The sequence below is a fragment of the Sinocyclocheilus rhinocerous genome, unplaced genomic scaffold, assembly GCF_001515625.1.
Source record: "Sinocyclocheilus rhinocerous isolate Xijiao unplaced genomic scaffold, SAMN03320098_v1.1 scaffold63, whole genome shotgun sequence".
Classification (NCBI taxonomy): domain Eukaryota; kingdom Metazoa; phylum Chordata; class Actinopteri; order Cypriniformes; family Cyprinidae; genus Sinocyclocheilus; species Sinocyclocheilus rhinocerous.
Window position 1 is genome coordinate 1,411,391 of NW_015659563.1, and position 14,330 is coordinate 1,425,720.

The 14,330-nt window shown below is 37.7% G+C and overlaps 2 protein-coding genes across 2 annotated transcripts in view; one reads left to right on the forward strand and one right to left on the reverse strand.

Annotated features, from left to right (window-relative positions):
• Nucleotides 1-1,546: 1,546 nt before the first annotated feature.
• LOC107723975 (proton myo-inositol cotransporter-like) lies at nucleotides 1,547-12,900 on the reverse strand. The gene is made up of 13 exons (XM_016532709.1): nucleotides 12,802-12,900; nucleotides 11,330-11,821; nucleotides 11,092-11,251; nucleotides 9,896-10,101; nucleotides 9,354-9,462; nucleotides 7,963-8,126; nucleotides 7,751-7,871; nucleotides 6,924-7,049; nucleotides 5,533-5,651; nucleotides 5,291-5,443; nucleotides 3,184-3,347; nucleotides 1,827-1,895; nucleotides 1,547-1,626 (listed from the first exon to the last, which is right to left on the reverse strand). The coding sequence occupies exons 2-13, from the start codon at nucleotides 11,793-11,795 to the stop codon at nucleotides 1,618-1,620; spliced, it is 1,866 nt and encodes a 621-aa protein (XP_016388195.1). The 5' UTR covers nucleotides 11,796-11,821; nucleotides 12,802-12,900; the 3' UTR covers nucleotides 1,547-1,617.
• Nucleotides 12,901-13,024: 124 nt separating this feature from the next.
• The window catches only part of LOC107723953 (leucine-rich repeat serine/threonine-protein kinase 2-like), a 60,681-nt gene continuing 59,375 nt past the window's right edge, over nucleotides 13,025-14,330 (forward strand). The window contains exons 1-2 of the mRNA XM_016532684.1: nucleotides 13,025-13,324; nucleotides 13,416-13,495. Of these exons, the coding sequence (XP_016388170.1) occupies nucleotides 13,189-13,324; nucleotides 13,416-13,495 (216 nt within the window). The 5' untranslated portion in view covers nucleotides 13,025-13,188. The remainder of the gene's footprint in view (nucleotides 13,325-13,415; nucleotides 13,496-14,330) is intronic.

Below are 14,330 nucleotides of genomic sequence, written 5' to 3' on the forward strand. Positions count from 1 at the left end.
TATATATATATATGTGTGTGTGTGTGTGTGTGTGTGTTTGTTTTGTATTAAAAAGTAATGATAACACTACTTAAAGCCTTTATGTATAATGCATCATAAAGGTAATCATAATGTTTTTATAAGTTTTAATGAATTATACTACAATAAATAGATAAATACTAACAATAAATAGATAAACTGTAATAATAACAATAAGCTGTGGATACAACGATTCATGAAATCATACAATGCATTATAAGGTGCATTACAAGGCATAATTAATGCATTAAAACTACTTTTATAATGCATATATAAAAAGACTTTTAAGTGTTACCAAAATAATAATAATAATAATAAAAAAAATGTCTGTGTGTTCATGCTGTATCTGATGCAGTGGTGTTGTGCGCTCTCATGTGGTAATGCTCTGTTTTTCACCACAGTCTTGTAAATTCATCTGTTTTCTGAGCCAGGACGAATGCATTCAGACATTACAATAAAATAACATTGGTTTATTTAATCTACATTTCAACTGTAACTTTAGCACACATTTTACAGGCTACTGGGGAAATCTTTCTACAGTAAGTGGGTCTGGGGGAGTGTACTGTAGTAAAAATGGCAAAGTTCTCACGTTGTCACAGTTTCATTTAATAATTTCCTTTAACTCGATGCACTTTCAACTTGAATCGACTGTGAGTGCATAACAGTGCTGTAACAGAGGTGAAACAGTTCAGCACTGGAGCTCGAGTGTCTTGACCTCCTGCAAAACTGCAGTGTCCAGTTACTCGCTCTCACATTACCAGAGCCAGCCGACAGCAGAGACACACACATAGTACAGTATACAGGACGCTTTCTATCAATACAGTACACTACAGTTTGCCCTCACGTTTGAGACACATTAGAGCAACATATGCCATGTTTGTTGTAAGAAAACCAATGCACTTACACACAAACACAAAATTATTTTTCTTCTCTTGCTTCCTAATCTAGTAAACCTGGCATTGCATATTACAAATAGTACTTGCTCTTTGATGAATTGCTTTTGTGAGTCACTTCCTGCTAAACATACTGTATACATGTAAATGTGAACATAAAATAAGCCTATTATGAAATGTAGGTGATTTTAAGCAAATTGAATAAAATGAACAGTGAAAACTGAATCAGAGGGTGGTGGATCAGTGTCCTGCTCTGGGCTAAATGAGGGGTACAGAGGTCAAAGAGGGTCTAAAATGTGACTAAACTGCCTGAATGATTGACAATGAGTATCTTGTCTTTCGGTTTATAACAGAACACAGAATCAGAAGTAATGAGAACTAAATAGTGTATGATTAAACTAATTACAAAGAAACAGAAAGTAACACACTGAATTAAACATGATATGTTTAAGTAGAAAGGCTGAAATTGTATTTTTTTGTAAAACATACTCTAATAATCTTCCTTATACTTTCTTAACTATAATATCAGTATCATTAGGTTCATAAATGTTTAGAGCAGTGCCAACGAAAAAGATATCAAAACTACTAAATAAGTAGAAAATGCACATCACAAATGAAGCTGCTTTATAATGGAAAATCATCATGAGATTCTACAATTTGATTATTTCCATAAAATGAATCTTCAAATCCACATACAAGGTCATCATTACTGCAACTGCAGCAGAAAAAAAATTTGAATAATAAAATCAGTTGAGTTGACTCGATCTCGTATGTGGTGCAGTATAATGTTCTTTTTAGCAGCATCATATGACCCCTTTAACTTGTTCCCCAGTTTATAAAAATAAAAACAAATGATAAAGCAGTATGTAATCTTATTTGCAGTGTGGAAAAGAAACACTTTTCACTGATACTCACTGATATGTAGGAAATTCTGCTCTCTGGTTCCAAAGTCGCACAGTGCAGAGCTCCCAACTCCAAGCGGGGCTAAAACATCAAACACTGCCAGCTTCATTCAACAATACCAGATCTACAACATCATCATCATCAGTCACCAGCACCATGAGCCCGCATCCTCAAACCACACCCACAAGTCCACCTGAAGGAATAGTTCAGCCACAACTCTGCCATTATTTATTATCAGTTTGCTGCTATTTCTTTATTTTAACTAATTGTACTTATTTTATTAATAAAAAAACACATTTATATTTTGTACATATAACTTATATTTGTTTACGGTGCTTTTTTTGGTCCTTTTTGGAGTTTACAGCTCATGCTCACTATTAAACTGGTCACTGCATGGAAACAAAAACGTGAAGATCCTTAAAGGCATAGTTCACCCAAAAATGAAAATTCTGTCATCATTTACTCACCCTCGTGCACACACACACACACACACACACAGACACACACACACACACTGAAGACATTTATAAGAATGTTGGTAACTGAACAGTTTTGGGTCCCATTGACTTCCATAGTATTTTATGGGACCTGAAACCGTTTGGTTACCAACATTCTTCAAAACATCTTTGCATACAGGTTTGGAATGACATGAGGCGAGTAAATGATGAAAAAATTTTCATTTTTGAGTGAACTATCCCTTTAAAACACACACACACACACACACACGTTTAGAATGATATGAGGGGAACAGAATTTGTGGGTGAATTATTCCTTTAATTCCGGAGTCAGACAGCGTGTGTCTAAAAGGAATCTGAATGTGAGAATAAGGGCTTTTAAGAAAAAAGAACAGTTAAGGTTTTAAGGAGTGTTATTCATGATATTATTTTCACTTTTTTGTGAAACATTCATTCAAAGTTTAGTATCAGAATTTCTACAAGATGAACGTACAGCTCTATACACCATGAAAAGAACAATCTCTATTTGCTCTGTCTCCCAATAGTTTAATAAAGTATATGCACATGGGTCGCACTCCAGAGCACTTATTTGGGTAACAATCTCACTTCCTGATCTCATGAATCCAGATAGCCTTTACTTAAGTAAACAACACATTTGTCTGTAACACTACTAATCTGTACATGTGCAAATACAATCACTGCAGAAATATAAAATGATCTTCATAAAATCTCATGTGCTTATCAAGCATCAATGTAGTTAAATTGAGACATTTACGTTTTTGAAACATGAGTCAACTAGAACGTTGAATCTCTGGAATGGGAACCACAGCATCCCTCACACCATGAATCATCTTCATCAGTATCTATTCATCATCAGTAACGTCTTCATCAGAGCGGTAGTTTCCTCCGTTTACCCGGATGTAATGAACGCTCTGACTGCCGCCGGCTCCACAGCTGCACAGCTGTCTCCCGAACAAAGGCTCGATCTCCTCCAGACGCAGACCCTTGGTCTCCGGCAGACAGCCCACCACAAACACAAAGCCCAGCAGAGCCAGACTGGAGTACAGGAAGAACGCACCTGGACAAAAGAGACATTCACACTGAAATAAATAAAAATTATACCAATTTCTCATTTTCTATAGACACATTTTGGCAATAGTCCATGTATAAATGTAGATAACGTTGATTATTTATTAGCTGATTATTGTTAAATTGTGGCCAACCAGCTTAGGCTGGTTTTTAGCTTTTTTTTCCCACCGCAGGGAAGCATCATTACTACCATTAGGGTTAGTGATTTGAACAAACCCCTAAAGTATTAAACATTGGTGAGTAAAGCATCATTTGTGCTATGGTTATAAATTATCCATGAACAACCACCTCGAACACCCTAGCAACCCCAAAACAATGCTCTATCGCCACTCAGAACACCCAAGGAACCACTCATAACGGTTTAATAACTGCATAGCAGCTCACCAAAAACACTCAAAACACCTTAGTAACAACTCCCAGTAACTCCCTAGCAACCCTAGAGTGACACATTAGCAACCACCCAAACACCCCATCAAGTGCATTGTAACTGCTCAAAGCAACCTAAGAACTGAATGACAACATGCTCAAAACACCTTAGTAACCACCCACCTAGTATCAGAACCAGTGACCCAAATGCTACAACTCGAACACTGTAGCAACCGCATAGCAACACCCTATCAACCACTCAGAACAACCAAGGAACCACCAGAAACTCTAGAACACCCTAGCAATTCCCCTGCAACTGCAAAGCAACACGCAAGCAACCAACTGAACACCATATCAACAGCATAGCAACTACTCAAAACAACCTAGCAACTGCATGACAACAACTTTAGCAATGCTCTGGCATACACAGAGTAGTCTAGAAACCACCAAGAGCACCCAAGAAACCACTCAGAACAACTCTGCAACCACGTGACGACAAGCTTAAAAACCCTTTAGCAACCTTAGCAATGCCCTGGAAACTACCCAGAATGCCCAAGCAACTACAATGCCCTAGAAAAACCTAGCAACCACATAGCACCATTCAATAGACACATTTCGGCAGCAGTCTACAGTCAGGATGGAATAGTCAAGCATTACTAATACTACTGAACAAACATAAGCATTAAACTTTACTATGTACAGAACAGAATTGTTTGTGCTATGAACATGAATGATCCACTAGCAACCCCAAAGCAACACCCTAGTAATAGGGCTGTGCAAATAATCAAATGCGATTTTCATGCGCATCTCGTCAGTAAAGCCGGTTCTCTGATTAGTAGTAAATCTCCAGCACGTGATTTCAGATGGAGCGGCATTTACTACACAGAGCCGTAGGTCACTGACAAGCTACGCAATATCACGTTCATAATTGGCAATGAATTGCCTGCGATTTTGAACGTGATTTTGCGTAGCTTGTCAGTGAACTACGGCTCTGTGTAGTAAATGCCGCTCCATCTGAAAGCACGTGCTGGAGATTTACTACTAATCACAGAACCGGCTTTACTGACGAGATGCGCATGAAAATCGCATTCGATTATTTGCACAGCCCTACCTAGTAACCACTCAAATACTGTAGTAACCACATTTTAGCAACACACTATCAACCACTCAGAACACCCAAGCAACAACCCAGAACAATCTAGTGAACTGCAGCCTACAAGTAACACCCACCCAACTATAACACCCTAGCAACCACATAACTCCCTAGCAACCGCAAAGCAACATGCTAGCAAACACCCGAACACCCATTGTACTCAGAACAACCTAGCAACTTCATGATAACATACTAACCACCTATCTAGAACCCCGTCAACTGTAAAGCAACACTCTAGCAACCACTCCAACACCCTATTGAATGCATAGCTATCCAGAACAACCTTGCTGCATAGCAACCACCTAGCAACACCCTAGTGAGTACAAACAGCAGATTGTAGCTGCTGACGGAATCTGTACAGTACCTAAATACTGTTATGGTGATCAGTGTCGTGTGTGTGTACTGTGTTGTACCATAGTATGTCAGGCACTGGGCCACATGGAGGAAGGTCAGAGACACAAGGACGTTACAGATCCAGTTGACCCCCGCAGAGCATGCGTTCCCTGTGCTCCGAGCCCACAGCGGATAGATCTCAGAGTTCACCGTCCACGGCATAGGACCCATACCTGCTCCAACACACAACCCGACATCAGACATCAGGCTTTATGGTCATTAACAGTGACTTTAAGCTCCAGTGAACTGAGTGAATTCTCACCTGGGGCAAAGAAGGCCAGATACAGAATGAGACCCAGCAGAACAATCCAGGAGTAAGATGTTGGGCAGTAGTTATAGGCCCAGAATACACCTAAACTCTCCTGTGTGCCATTGGAACACCTCAATGAATATGAACAAGACAAGACATAATGAAACATTTAGGTTAAAATTATATTTATAAATCATAAGCAAAGAAGTGCACTTTTGCATAACCCCCCCTCCTTATTATGGAAACTGACAGCTAGCGGTTGAAATGTATACTGCAGTCCAAATTAACAATATTGGACCTCCTCCTCAGACTCGACACTCATGCGGGTTGCCAGATTGAGGACATGCAACAGGAACGAATGCAATTGACAATGGAAGGCGATGAGCTTTACGCAGTAAGTTGCAGAGTTGATTTATCTACATTTGTAATATGATTTTGGTCAAAGAGCTTTTTATATGGATGCCGATGCTTTTTAGGTCGGGTAGAATCTGCGATCTCTGACCCAGTCATTTGCTGGCTTTCATGGCTACAATACAATGTTTTTTCCACCAACTGGCAACCCGGGGTGTCGAAATACTATTGGGTAAACTGGCAGTGGGCGGAATCACACAGACCAAAATGAAAACAGGCATTCCGACACGGAACTCACATTTCAAAATAGAATAACAGATTGTATCATTGTTTTTCAAAGAAACAAGTATGTGAACTTAGCATGTTTCCTAAATATCTCTGAATATTATGTTTTTTTTATGCTTTTGTACAGTCAAAAAATGTATTTTTTCTACAGGTTATCTTAAGGTATTTTCCATTGTTTTAATTTTAGTGTTAGTATAACATTATAATACCATGCATATTTTTACTTTTTTATTATTTAAATAAGAAACCAATCCAATGTATAGTTGACATTTAAGGCTTAATGCTGTAGAGAAGCAATAAAAGTTTTTCAGTTTCAGTGTTTTCAGCTTGTTTATTTTCATATAAAACTATGGCATGCAGTTTCTTTAAACAATGGTATAAACATCATTGAATGTAAATAGTGATAACTGTAATTAATAATTAAGCAATTACAATTTCAAGGGAATAATCGACAATTATGATTTAAGTCATAATCGCACAGCCCCACCTGCAAGAACTGTTTTTATTTTTAAATATACTTCTGTCAGAACCACTATCGTCAAAATGATAGATACTTAGCATAAAGTTTGGTTTGGCAGTATGGTTCTGTTCTGGGCAAAAAACTCCCTGCCCATCCATGCAGCCTGTCATGAATGAGCAGGGAGAGCAGCAATAATAACCCCCCTAGGGTTAACAGAACAGAACAAGGCAGTACACTAAAAGTGCACATTCAATAGAATTAAGTGCACTTCTTTTCACAAGGGCAGAGATATCTATAGATGTATTACCTGCCCGCTGCAGCTGCCTCAGTGCTGGCCGCATCTACAGGTATACATGAGGACTCAATCACGAATGTGCCATTCTTCCCGTAACAGAAACCACAATCTGGATTCAACATGCAGGATTCACAGAGCCTTCAGTGTACAGACAGAAACAAACTGCAGTCACACTCGATTTATATATGTCAAGTAGCACATCCAAGATCCAGAGTTTATGGAGCGCAACCGTCAGACTCCTGAAGTAAAAATCCCATTCATTTTTCCACAGAGAGATTGATTTTAATAAACAGTTACATATAAACCTTTCAAATCACAGCTCTGAGATTGTTAAAGAGATAGTTCACACCAATATGAAAATTCTGTCATTATTATGTCATTACTCACCCTATGACTTCGTAAACAATGACAACATTTTCCTTTTTGGGTGGAATATCCCTTTAAGCGATGATATAAGCTTCTGTAAAAGCCACAAGTAAGTGTGATTTAAACATTTTTACAAAACTGATTAACAGTGTAACTCCCGCTAAATAACTACACTACCCATAATCCTGAAAAGAGCTCCACCAATCAGAGAAGTTGTTGTGGTGGTGTCCTGACCACCACAGGAACGAGAAAGCGCCAGAAGAGCTCAGCGGCGTATTCCCACTCAGAAGTATTGTAGATGATTTAATCGAGTCTCTTACACTCTCAAACTACTTTTATATTTGTATATACTTGAATATTCTGAAGTTATCTTCAAATATATTGTATGGTATTTTCATTGTCTTTTATTTTTTCTTATTTGCATAGTCCTTATTCTGGTCAAATCCATAGGTCGATCTAAAGGCACAACTCACCCATATGTAATGCAGGTGGAGTTGTGGAGGGAGGGGTCATTGGGGTGAAAGGTCACGGGTGGAGAGGCCTGAGCCGAGAGCAGGAAACCCGCAGCGAGAACCATCAGACTTACAGCAGTACCTGAGTCATTCACAGCACACCGGCATTACAACACTACATACTTCAGTCTGTTAGTGAGAACCCGTGTTCACGGCTGTGTCTGAATCATCACCTAGTATGCTGCCCAGAGTCAGCTTCCTGCGGCCCACCCTATCCACGAGCCACACGCCTACTAGAGTAAACAGGAAGTTGGTGAAGGCTGTGGCAGCAGCCAGCCAGATGGCCATCTGATCATCCTGTACTCCAGACATCTGCAGTATGGTGGCGCTGTAGTACCTGCAGCGTTCAGAGAGATCATTTGATTCCCTTAAAATAGACAGTACTGTTACAACATTAGTAACTGGAGTCCTAGGTAATGTTCAAAATTGAATGCTACCACACTAATAAAGCTGTTTCCACAGTGCGCAGTATATATAATGTAGACAGTATGCACACTACTTTTGAAAGTTTACACTGTTCTATATTATTTCACATACTATGGAGGCTTGCAACTTTTTATCTCATAATTCACTTTTTTTCTCAGAATTGTGGATTAATATCTTGCAATTGAAAGTTATAATTATAAGTTCACATTTCACAATTGTGTGTGTGTGTGTGTGTTTTTAAGGTAAAGTAGAGGTAATTTTTAAGGTAAAGTTAATTCTGACTTTTTTCTCGCAATTCGGTTTTCTTTTCTTACAATTCTGACAACTGTGATAAAAAAGTCAGAATTGTAAGATAAAAAGTTTACACCTCGTAATTTTGTTTTTGTTTCCACCACTGAATAAAAACATTCTCACAATTCTGACCTTTTTCTCGCAATTCTGACTTTTTTTTGAGAATTGCGAGAAAAAAGTCAGAATTATAAAATAAAAAGTTGCATTTCAATTCTGAAATATACTGTAGCCTTAAATTACGATAATGCAAGTACGATAACGACAACAATAGCGTTAACTAGGGATGCACTGATTGGATTTGTTTTGGCCGATACTTATACCAATTTTAACAAACAACTATTGTTCAATTAAGATACCGATACATGTCACTTGCTCACTTATTTAACTTTTTTTATCATGCTTTACGTTAGCAAAGTTCAAAAATGCATGCATTAAGGTAATCTAGCTAGTTTACTGCTGATGGCAATAAATTGATAAAAAAATTTAAAAAAAACATTGATAAATACTGACGGCCGACACATTGGTGCATCACGGCTATAACAATAACGCCACAGAGGAACGACAGCTTTGGAATCACTTTCAGAACTATTTTTCTAACTGATGAATGATAAAAATATTGACAGCCAATCAGAATCCACCTCACTTTAAAGGGCTTAAGTATTTAAAACGGCAAACAACAACATGACAGCGCACGCTTATAATAAACAGAACGTTATCGTGTGGTGTTGTGGACGCTAATATACTTATCGTTAAAGTTATTGTTCTTAGTGTGACCAGGCCTTAGTCATATTACAGGGAGTCATATGGGTAAAGTGTTGATAAAGTCAAATGTGTTCTAGTGACCTACATGACCGTATTGATTCCTGAGAGCTGCTGGAACATCTGTAGGCCACAACCCACGATCAGAGCACGCCGTGTTGGAGCGAACGTCAGGATACGCCACAACACTGGACCCTCTGGAAGACAAGCAGTCCATCCATCCATCAATGAAAATTATACACACATTTTTGACAAATTAATTTCTAGTTATTTTATGATTACTTGATTAGGTTTTTTCAAATAATTTTGATTCTGGTTCAGTAATGACAAATTTCCTTACAATTAAAGCATAACTCTAACTTCAGGTTCAACTTCTTGTTTTTTTTTTAGGATTGAATCACTTCATTGTATTCCTCATTTATAAGTCACTTGGATAAGCCTCTTCTAAATGAATATACATGTAAACGATTCACTCAAGCTGATTCAAAAGAATGATTCACTGACAAATCTGATTTCACTATGGCCTGGAAAACACAATTTCAGAAATGTAAGATATTTCCAGGTTTTCCGTGATGCTGGAAACCCTGAACTCAGCACCGTGTGTGTGTTGTGACGTCTGCATGATCTCACCTCCAGCATCAATCTTCTCCTCCTCAATGCTGCTCCGTATGCTCTCATACTCTTCATCCACATTTACACCGCCACGGATCCGACTGAGCACCAGCCGAGCATTCTGGGTATCTCCTTTCTGCAGGAGCCAGCGAGGACTCTCCGGGAGGAAGAGGAACCCCAGGAACTGCAGCGCAGCAGGAACAACTGACAAACCCAACATATACCTATACACGAACACAAAAATAATTCAAAAATGATCGCAAAAACCAGGTCCTTATGAAGCACATTTGTACCTCATTTTTATCTCACATTCACATTCTCTACTTCTCCTGCACAATGTCTGAATATGTCTATTTTTAATAATATTTGTAGTTACATATAAATGTTTTTATACATATTTAGGTATAAGTAATATGTATGTATGTGTTATATGTATGTAATATATTTATATTGTTATATGGTGGTTGCCAGGGTATTGTTATGCAGTAGCTGAGGTGTTCTGACAGTTTTTGTTGTTTTATGTAATTATTTTATACACACACATATATATATATATATATAACGCACCAGTGTTTTTATTGTTAACTGAAACTAAATATATTAAAGTTTGTTTTTGTTCATTGAGCAATAAACTGGAAATAAAATAAAACAAAAAAAATGGAATAAAATAAACAGAAATAGATGAAAATCAATCAGATGAAAACTTAAATGAAAATTAGAAATGATGCTTTGGCAACTAACTGAAATAAAATAACTTTAAGTTGAAGTAATAAAATTACTAAACTTGATATAAAAATAATAAAAAATGACAAAAGCACAAAACAAAATTACTAAAATTTAAACTAAAAATAAAATGAAAACTGAATATAAAAGCTAATTCAAAATATCAATAAATTCTATGATAGTATTTAAATAAGACTAAAATAACACCGTAACATCTCTCCCCAAGCGGCATGAGCCACTGGATTCATTTTTGCATATTTTGTATTAGTATTGACTACTTATTAAATATAATTTGCATATATTTTATTTAAAAATAAATTATTAATTTATTTGTATTAAATTATTTTTAAGTTTAATTATTAAAACTTTATTTATTTTGTTTTTATTGGGTTGCAGCAAAAATATACCAGTAGCACAATAAAATCTGAAAAGAAGATTGATAATGTTTTATGAAAACAGATTTAAGAGGTAAAACTTCCGTTTTTACTCACCTCCAGCCGTCATGGGGCAGGTAGCTAAAGACCCCATCCACCACGCTAGCTACGAACTGGCCACCGGTGATAAACAGGGTGTTAATGGTGACCAGCTGACCTCGGAGTTCAGAAGGTGAAACCTCAGCGATGTAGACTGGCACGGTCATAGATGCAATTCCTAACACACAAGACATAAAAAACAATAAGGCACACAAACTGAATTCAAACAGTTTTACATACACTGTATATGACTTACCTATCCCGAGCCCAACCGTAAGCCTTCCACACAGAAGAACCTCTTTGTTGTGTGCGACGCTCAGGATGATTCCTCCAGCAGAGAAGATGAAGCTAGCGAGCAGTATGCAGATTCTCCGGCCGTAAAGTCCGTTGAGATACCCTCCAGCCAGAGAGGAAACGGCCGCGGCACCAACAGTGATGGACACCAGCAGCTCCTGCCACAGAGAGCTGAGGTTCATCTCCCTCTTGAGCAGGAGCATGGCTCCAGACACCACTCCTGTGTCATAGCCAAACAGGAATCCACCCAGAGCCGAGAAAAAAGCCAGGGTGTAGATGAAACATGGAGAGCCGTGCTGGACTGAGCGGATCTGATGTGTGGACGTGGGCGAGTCATGTTCTTGGTTGTTGGCCTGGACATTAGACGGTGTATTTATCAAGCTCCTCTCGTCCTCAACAACTCTCCCGTCTCCTATCAGCTCCTCCATTCTCTGCAGCTTATGGACATTGTCTCCTAAATCACAAAGGAAACACCTTGAGATCATCACATGATCAACATTAACAAAAGCCATATAACCCAACCCAGCATGACCACGTTGGCAATATTGCACACACTTCAAACCATCACAGTGAAACATCTGCAAATCTTTCAACATATAGAGACTTTTATGAGTGGTTTGTTTATAACACATGCACTGTACAGCAAACTTAATCTGATTTTGTGGAAAATATCATACAAGCACTAGGTTAATGTAACAATACTGTATACACATTCTACAAGCAGTGATTCGCGAGCGAATTGTTCTTCTGAATCGGTTCTCTCTAATGACTCAGTTGAACCGATTCGCATTTTTGTTTGTGATTGTGAATCACTCGTTTGGCATTATTTATGCAACGCATTTTACCATAACATGGTGGAATACAGTGTATTATAACACACAGACACACGCTTAAGTGCCACACGGCGGATGTCTGTGAACTGAGTACAATGAATCAGTGAATCAATTTCGGATTCGGTTCGTTGAAGAGAGCCATTCGAACGAACCGATTTGCCGAAATGAATTAGACTTTTCGGGTCTACAGCACAAATCCCACAATATATAAAGGAGGCTCTACGACGCAAGCTAGCGAAATCGCCTCATTTTTAGAGGGTCGTACAGAGTAAAATGTTGCATCGACTGTTAACGCAGCGATATCTCGGGCTTGTATTTATGCATGCATTTAGTACATCAAGAATACGTCGAAATTAAAAAGTGTCGCGAAATACATTTTACGTTTAGAATGCTTTTGAAAGCTTATTTTTATATTCATATTCTTATAATATTGATTCATAAAACATGAAAATGCACAACTTCCTTTATGTACACAGACATCTACTGTAGCAATAGCTAACGCGTTTTAAAAATAAATAATATAATATACGTGTCTCGTTACATACATATGCATGTGAGTAGCTTCAAATTGGTATATTTTCGTTCTCCTTCTGTAACCTACCAGCAAGACGCTTTTCTCGGTGTCTTTGCTTTGACAAGGGACTCGATCGTCCTTCCTTCTCTTCTTGCTTTCACTCTGTTGTGCTCGAACAGGAAGTTTGTGAATTGTTGCAGACAGTCATATGATTCATAACGCAGCGCCGATCTACAGCCGCGAGCATGACCGAGATTTCTTCTTTTCACCGCCGAGAATGAAATCGGGAACTAAAGCCTAGTCACATCAATCTTTACTCTATCATAACTCATGTTCTGCTTTGCATAAACATGGCAGAAGAGCTCGCGCGCTGTGAAACAGATGATGACCTGCAGCAGCAACATTGTGTCCACATGGTCAGTGAGTATCAGGAGCTGGTTTAAACTTCTGTTTGATGCCAGATAGTAGAAGAGCATGGCTGATAAAGAGGAGCTAGGGATCAGGCTGAAGAAGCTGCTGGTGAGGTTGAACCTTCAAGAGGGGAAGCAGATGGGCACCATGGTCCAGATTATGCAAGACCTCCTGTTCCTGTCCCATACGAATCACTGTGGTGAGTTATGACCACTGAAAGACGAAATGTGTTTTCCAGTGGGACATCTGCTCAGATATTTTTAGACTTGTGTCCTTCTGTTGTCCTGCAGTTGAGCTGTTTGCCGATCAAAACGTCCATATGCCTCTGATGCTGGTGTTGTCATCGCATTTCAACAACAAAGTCCAACAGGTAGTCATCTTTTATTTCGCCTGCACAAATTTCCTGGCAAATGCTTAATAGTTCATCTGAAATTCCAACATTCTGTCATCATTTGAATGCCCTCTCGTGGTGTTCCAAACCATATGACTTTCTTTATACTGTGGAATGGAAAAGGGAGATATTTAGAATAATTTTCATGCTGCTCGTTTCCATATAATGGACGTGAATAGGGACTGAGATTATCAATCTCAAAATGATAAAAAAAGCACCTTTAAAACAACATAAAGGTCACGTCATTTGCACAGTTCGTGTGCTCATGTTTATTCCAAGTTTTCGGTCATTTTGAATTTAAGTCATAATTTGTTGAAAATCCCATTTGTGCTTGGGCACACTCTTAAAAATAAAGGGTTTCATAACAGTGCCATAAAAGAACCATTTTTAGTTCCGCAAACAAACTTAAAGTGAACAGTTTTTAAAAGAACCATTTGTTATTCTTAGTGTGAAGAACATTTAAAATCATCATAAAAATCTAAAGAACTTTGTTTTTATGAAAAACATTTTTTGTGCAATAGAAAGGTTCTATGGGTGTTAAATGATCTTAATGGAAGCATAGATGCCATTACACGGTTTCATTTTAAGAGTGCATGTTCAAATGTGAAAAATCATCTTTGAAATCAATGATAATTATTTGTTCTAAATTATTAAAATAAAAATTAGATTAAATATGATTAAAAATAATATATACAAATATATAATAAATCTAAAAATAATATATTTTATATTATTCAATATATATATATATATATATATATATAATATTTATTTATTATTTGTAAGATATACACAGTATATATTTATATATATG